A 7,382-nucleotide genomic window follows, 5' to 3' on the forward strand; every position below is an offset into this window, starting at 1 on the left:
ATGTATTTATCATTTTAAAAGTCAAATGCAAATGTGTGCATGTAGAGCAGTGCTGATTACGAGATAAGCTAACCAAAATGTGGGAACATTCTGCTGCATTTAAAGCTAACAGGTCACACCTACAGAATTACGTAACACACCTAAACACATTACAACTGGGTCACAGGAATGTTTAACCTTGTTGTACTTAAATTACGTAAGGGAGGAAATTGCGTCCACTTATAGCTGTATCCTGTACAACTGATTCCTTTTACAAGGTAAAGTAAACGGTAGTTTAAACTAATCATTTTTGGCCTAGTAATTATGGATCATTATGAAATTATAGTAATTAAGTTAATTTTCCTTCCAATGATAAAGCAACTATGATTCATGCAGTTTATTTTATTGTTCAATTGCATGTATTGAGTGCATTCTAGCATGCGAGCTAGCCAGAGTTCATTTGTAGTCATAAAGATATTTCTCTGTGGAGCTGCGCGGGGAAAATGGTATCAGAGAAACATGTCTGTGTTGTTGGTGCAGGAATGTCTGGAATTGTAGCCATTAAAGAGTGTCTTAATGAAGGGTTCAAGGTCACATGCTACGAGCTGGATTTAGATATAGGTCAGTTATTTGTTTTTAATTTCTCTTATATTTTTTTTCGAATTGGAATTAATTTTCTCAATTTTATATCGATACATCTAGTTTTTCTTAATTCATTAGCCGGTTTTACAATTATTTCAGACAATAAACCACTAGCATAAGCTTTAACTTAAAAGAACCAATATTTTTATACCACAAATTATAAATTTCAATAAAGTATTCTAGCAAGAAATAAACGCCGTGGTAGGGTGATATAGCTTACGACAGCTAACCCGAAATAAATTTTTAACGAAAAATGTGTTTGATTTATTGTGAAGAATTTTAATATTTGTTAAGATACAGAGAGTGAGGGGGTTGGTCTGGTTATGTGCTGGGATGCGTAATGGTGGAGGGTTAAAATTGGCGGACGACCTCTTGGTGAGAAAAATCTACATCTAAAAGTAATGTGTAGAGGGGATGGAATCAGGCGTTGTTACTAAAATAGCAATATAAACATAAAGTAATATTTCAACGCAAAGGCTGGACTTTTTTTACACTAAATTGATTAAACCTGGAACAACATTATAAGGGGAAAACATTCTGATAAACTTTGCTTTTGATTTATATATCATTTTTTAAAAGGATACGTGTAAATAGCTGCATCAATGCTTTTTGTTTTTACATTTTACTTGCTAAGGTGGCATCTGGCATGAAAAACGGAACGTTAAACACCCAAACACCCCTCAAACATGGGATAATCTCAGAACCAACACTAGTAAATACATGATGACGTTTAGCGACTTCCCTCCTTTAGCGGAAGACACGCCATATTTTACCACTCAAGTATGTGCAAAATGACGTTTTACTTTTTGTAAAATAATAGTGGGGTAATTAAATTGGAAGATCTAGAATTGAAAGAGTTTACCTAGTAAATATTTTTTCTTTTGAAAATAATCTTATCAATGAGATAACACTTATATATGTCCCATATTCACAGGCCATTCATGACTACTACAAGAGATACGCCAAGGCACATAACCTTTTACAGTGTATTCAGTTTGATACAAGAGTAGTGAAGGTACTTTTTATAGCTAAGTTCTTACGCATGAAACACAATTTCTATAGCTACTAAACTGTACAAAGGGATATATATTTAAAAAGAATAAAAGGTGTATTTTAAAATTAGGCTCAATAGTCTAAACATTAAAATAAAAAATTCAGATCCGCAAGACAAGTGACCACGAGAAAACTGGCCAATGGGAGGTGTTTTCATGTCCTGCAAGTGGGTGTAGTCCTGATGACGTCAGTACTGAAAACAAATCTAAAGACATTGATCTGGACAAATGCAAGAAAAGTGTCTTTGATTTTGTTCTCGTTTGTACTGGCTTTTTCAAGTAAGCTTTTATTATATGCACAATACAGTTATAAAGCAGTATTTATATCACGGTGGACTTAAAATATAACTAGGCTTATGATTCTTATATTTCATTAATCGATGTTATTTTGATTTTAAATATGAACACAATATTTTATAATATAAATATTGAAATACAAGTAGACTAATGTCTATTAGGGTCTAGAAAAAAATACTCATCATTAGAGTGAACTTGTTATTATATTATTAAACAATCTGATACTTTTCCAACGGTGTACATTACTAAAGCCTCATTAGGTGAAACGTACTATAGCCTGTTGTCCAGATACAACAAAGAATTTTTCCCCAGATCTCCAGTGTACCCATCCATCCCTGGCCTCGAAACTTTTACAGGAACTGTCCAACATTCTTTCGACTACACAAGCAGCTCTCAGTATAAGAATAAAACTGTTCTGGTTGTTGGTAAGACGTGTGTACTTTTATATTTTGTCAAATAAATTACACATATGATATACGCAACAAAGAAAATTTCTTGCTGATGTTTTAGAACAAAGTATTCGCCGGAATAAAAATGAGAACGTTCAGTATTCAAGGTGGAAATCCACGGGGGCTGATAAAGTTCACCTGTTTTTGCCTTTACCTTTCCTAACGTGAGATAGGTACTCATCAATGCTGTAATTTACTTTTATCCTCAACGGTTATAAACATCTTCTTTATTCTTGTCCTTTTTAATAATGTTATAATTTATCGTGTACCAAAATCGTTTAGAGTTTATATAGTCATAATAATTGCTAAAAACTGTTTTCTTACGAAAACATTTTATTATAAATGTGTTTATTTACAAGCTTGCTTATCAGCTACCAGTCGTTTGAAATAAATATCAAATAGACCGACGAAATTATTCGTACCCCTCTCAAAGGAATCACATATTTGAAAACACTTTTAACTATTGTTTTAACTATAATTGCAGGTAATTCCTTCTCTGCTGGTGATATCAGCTATGATATCTCCACTCAAGCTAAACAGGTGCATTTTTTGTTACATTACTGATTTGAGTGTATATTACTAATAGATCGAAACATGACGTAACTGTAAATCACGATTAAAGACCTACATGTTAACAGGTTCACCTAATGTTACGACAAGGTACATGGATTGTGCCCAGGATACTATCAGGTGGGCGGCCTTTCGATAACTGCAAAAGACGATGCGACATGTATTCACGAAACCCTGAGAAAATCATCAACAGAATCTTAATACACGAGGCTCAAGATAAGATAGACCACGTGACTAGTGGAATTTGCCCAGACCAGCCTCCATCAGTTTCTGCATGGATGATTGGTGATGGCATTTATGTTAGACTTATTTCTTTATTATTCTTTTGGTGTTTGTATGCATGTTAGGTTTGATACTTTTTATTGTTTTAGCGTGAATATATGTGTGTTTTTTGTGATTTTATAGTAGTTTTATTTTTATTTTTAAATGATGTTCAGGAATTTCTTTCTTAGTTTTTGTGTATTAGCTTTTTTTTTGCGGGTGATTTTATAGCATTTTTATTTAGAATAATTAAGGATTATAAGGATAATTACCATTGTTGATTTTAACTGTACAAAATGTAACTCAGTTACATTACATTCTTTATAAATCACTTGATATTTTAGTGTCCGTTCTCAAAAGGAAAGCTGAAAACTTGAATAGTAACATTATTATTTACAATAATCATGTAACTTTAATGTTAAGTTTATTGTAGTCAAATATCTTCATTAAACAGACTGCCTTGATGTCGGGTCAAATAAAAACTTACGGTCATCTTGCAAGAATCGATGGGTGCGATGCTGTTTTCCAGGACGGGACACGAGTGACGGGCCTTGATGCGATTGTTCTTTGCACTGGTTACGAGCCTGATTATCCTTTCTTTGATCAGGGCATCATTCAAGGTGAAAATTGCTGTGACCAAATTAACTTCAGTTGTTAGGTTTTTTCGCATTAATGGACTACATTTTTCTGAAATAATCAAATGAAGGCTATAATATACTTTTTATATATTACTTTTGTATTAAAACATTTTGTTTTGACTAAAAAGTCATGTATAAATGATAATACAATAATAAGACAAGGTGAAAAGAAATTGTGTAAAAATATTGTGATTGAAAATAAATGAAGTTTTTATTTTATTTTTGTTTTGTCTAGAATTTGATAAAATGGGGCTTTTTAAAATGGTGTTCCCAATTGTTGAAGAGAAACACACTCTAGGTTTTATCGGAGCCTTTGCTGGAGTAGGTGCAATCGCTCCAGTGTGCGAGTTGCAGGTGAGTACAACGTTTTATTAAGCAATGGTTAGTAATTAGGTTACATAGCACTTGACTTAACGTATAAGCCTAGACTAGAAGGTGATTTGCTATTTTGTTAGGTTAGCACTTGACTTTATGTACAAGCCTAGATAATAATGCATCTTGTCCATTTGATAGAATAATATTTACTTTACATACAAGTCTAAATTAGAAGGGAACTTATCCCTTAAACTAGTAAGCACTTAAAAACATAAAAGCATAGAATAGAAGATATTTGAGAACCATTGAATCTTTGCCTCTCACAGAGCCGGTATAGTGCTAAAATATTTGCGGGAAAACTAACGCTTCCTCCTGTTGATGTCATGAGGGCCGATGTCCAATTCTGGACATTCGTGTGTAGTCGTAATCGAAACAGGAAATACTATTATTATGTGAGTATATAAGTTGTGCTGTATTTTTCCGGAATTATTTAAAAATAATTTTGTTTTTTAATAGTTTAAAAGTTTGACAACTGTCACCGCTTTTGTTGTAGCTGCCATGTTTTGAGTTCCAAGACACAATAGCCAAGCTTCTGGGTGTATTCCCTGGTTTCTGGAGACTGCTCATCCTTGACCCAGTTCTGGCCTACAGATGCTGGTATGGTCCTATGTTCTCAGCACAGTATCGTCTGCTTGGACCAGACAGCAACTGGAAGCAAGCACGTGCCATCTGTAACACAGCTTACACTGAGGGTTGTCTCTCTTTGAGACACAGTAAACTACCAAGGGATGGAATAACAAGTCCCAAGGGAAATTAAAATGTTTCACTTTTGTAGTTAGTCAGTGTTCAACTCTGAATTGATTGTTTTCTACATATAGTATTTCATTGCAACTGGCGTAACTTAACCTTCCTCCACCCCCCCCCCCCCCACAAACACAAATGTTTTTAAAATTCCTTTTTTTGACCTTGATACACATATATGTAATGAGTTCGTTTTTTTTCGTGAGCTCGATTGTAATGTTATATGTTTTGTACCTTGCTATTTTACAAATTGGTTTTAATTTGATTAGTTATTATTTATCTAATTATTATCCCGATGGTTGGGGGAGAGGGGGAGAGGGGGGGAGTTGCCTTCTGTTTGCGGACGGATCAAAACAACACTTTTAGATCAACCAAATCAGAAAGTCTGTAGTAAATAAATACATAAACCTAGCTCTCAATCTGCTTCCTATCGAGTAACATTTTCATACATTTATTTCAATAAAGCTTATTCCATATGTATGTCTAGTTTTTTAATTTTTTTCTATTCACAAAAACAATCTTAAATACTTATTCTTAAACACACCAATGACCTAACGACTAAATAAACAGACATTTAAGAGTAAACTAAAAAAGTAAAGTAGTTTTATAGATTCTGAAATTACTATATGAAATTATTTTGGAAACTTAAATAACTGAATCAATCAAATGGGTATTTACAAAACATTTTTCTTTAAATGGATCTTCTAGTTTTTTTTCCCTAGTATTTAACAATTATAAGTTAGGTTATCTAAATACATGTCTATTGGGTGTTCTTCTACAGAATACAAGATTTTAAAAATTATTAGAAGCCAAAGCATACTAACCGTTTAAAAAAACACTGTTTAACTATTTTTTTGTACTTCAACTAGCCATATCGAATGTAACCAAATATAAGTACTATTTACAAACTATAAATACGATAAATGTGACAAAAAATAAAATAACGTTTATTATTTTCCAAGTTTTTTTGTGTCGTTGTTTGAAGGTTAGTGAATAACTACCCAAAATTAGTTCTAACATGAAAAACAAATGAATATAACATATCAGAAAAGTACTTGCGCACTGCTTGTTTAACTACACTATCATGAACTGTTGAGCAGTAGTGTAGGGGTTGGGGAGGCAGTGCATTAAAGACAATGACTTCTAGGTTGATGCTATTTTCACGTTTACATCAACATCACTGCAGCTTAAAGGATAGCTTTGAATGCCTGTGTATAACTTAAAAACAAAAATACACCAAAACAAAAGGAAACTCAAAGAGAAACTACAAAGTCAACAAGCACGATATATTAATGTTTGTAAAAAGTAAAAAAAAAATAGAAGAATTCCGGAGACACCTTGTACAAAAAAAAGAGGTAAACGTTTTGTAAATAATTGATAACGGTTTATTTTAGGTTAATGTATGTAATGTTATAGTTCATCCTTACTCAACACATCAATGCATAACGTTTATTAATTTTAAAGATCGTGCTATATTATTATTCTAAATAATTATTTGCTTCAAATCTAGACGATTGTGTTATAATATATAAAATAAATTGTTTGTTTCAAGTTTAGAAAATTACGTTAAATTATAAATAAGGTTTTTATTTTTTTAAAAGCTACCATATATCTAAATAATTACTTTTAGTGTCTAATTTAGAAGATTATGTTATATTCTATAAAAATATTTTCTAATTTATATGTGTGTTTAAAAAATAACTTGTTTGTTTCATCGTGTAACAAATCGCAATAAACCTCGTCAAAACAAAATGTTTCTATTGTTGTACGCTAACGGCAAAAATACTTAAATAAAATACAAGGATATTCCACTCGCCTACCACCCATATTTTGCGTTGTATGGTAAAACACAACAGGAAAAATAATGTAAAAGATATTGTTGACAAACTCGGCCTCAAAAACACATCTATTCATGGACCATCAGAAGTCACGCGTGAAAGCACAAGTGCTTGAACGTTTTGTCTACACTCCATTGGCTCGACTGTGGACTGACACTTGTTGTGACCCACACGATTGGAACGTAAAAACTGCAAGTATTTGTGGGTAATCTTTAGCAACGGCTGAACTTATCATATATATAAAGCAATTTTACGAGGCATATTTAGTTATAAACAATAAATGTCACAATGTAACTTTCAAAACTATAGCTTACTATCTTTACAGTGTTGCAATATAGCTATATCTAACTATCTAGACATTTAATTTGCTTTGAAAAAGAATAATTATTAGCATTCTCTGCTACAGGTTCCTCTTGCAGGGAGAAATGACCACAGCCTCAGCTAAACATGTCTGTATTGTTGGTGCTGGAATGTCTGGACTTGTAGCCATTAAAGAATGTCTTAATGAAGGGTTCAATGTCACATGCTATGAACTGGACT

General features: G+C 32.6%; 1 protein-coding gene across 1 annotated transcript; it reads left to right on the plus strand.

Annotated features, from left to right (window-relative positions):
* The first annotated feature begins 1,267 nt into the window (after positions 1 to 1,267).
* LOC131935942 (flavin-containing monooxygenase 5) lies at positions 1,268 to 5,928 on the plus strand. Its single transcript, XM_059292698.1, has 10 exons — positions 1,268 to 1,401; positions 1,556 to 1,636; positions 1,780 to 1,952; positions 2,283 to 2,395; positions 2,904 to 2,959; positions 3,058 to 3,288; positions 3,705 to 3,870; positions 4,124 to 4,242; positions 4,530 to 4,655; positions 4,757 to 5,928. Exons 1-10 carry the CDS (start codon positions 1,342 to 1,344, stop codon positions 5,018 to 5,020), a joined length of 1,389 nt encoding a protein of 462 aa, XP_059148681.1. The 5' UTR covers positions 1,268 to 1,341; the 3' UTR covers positions 5,021 to 5,928.
* Positions 5,929 to 7,382: the final 1,454 nt, after the last annotated feature.

This window comes from Physella acuta, unplaced genomic scaffold, assembly GCF_028476545.2.
Source record: "Physella acuta isolate Inbredline_101_S28 unplaced genomic scaffold, ASM2847654v3 ptg000164l, whole genome shotgun sequence".
Lineage (NCBI taxonomy): Eukaryota > Metazoa > Mollusca > Gastropoda > Physidae > Physella > Physella acuta.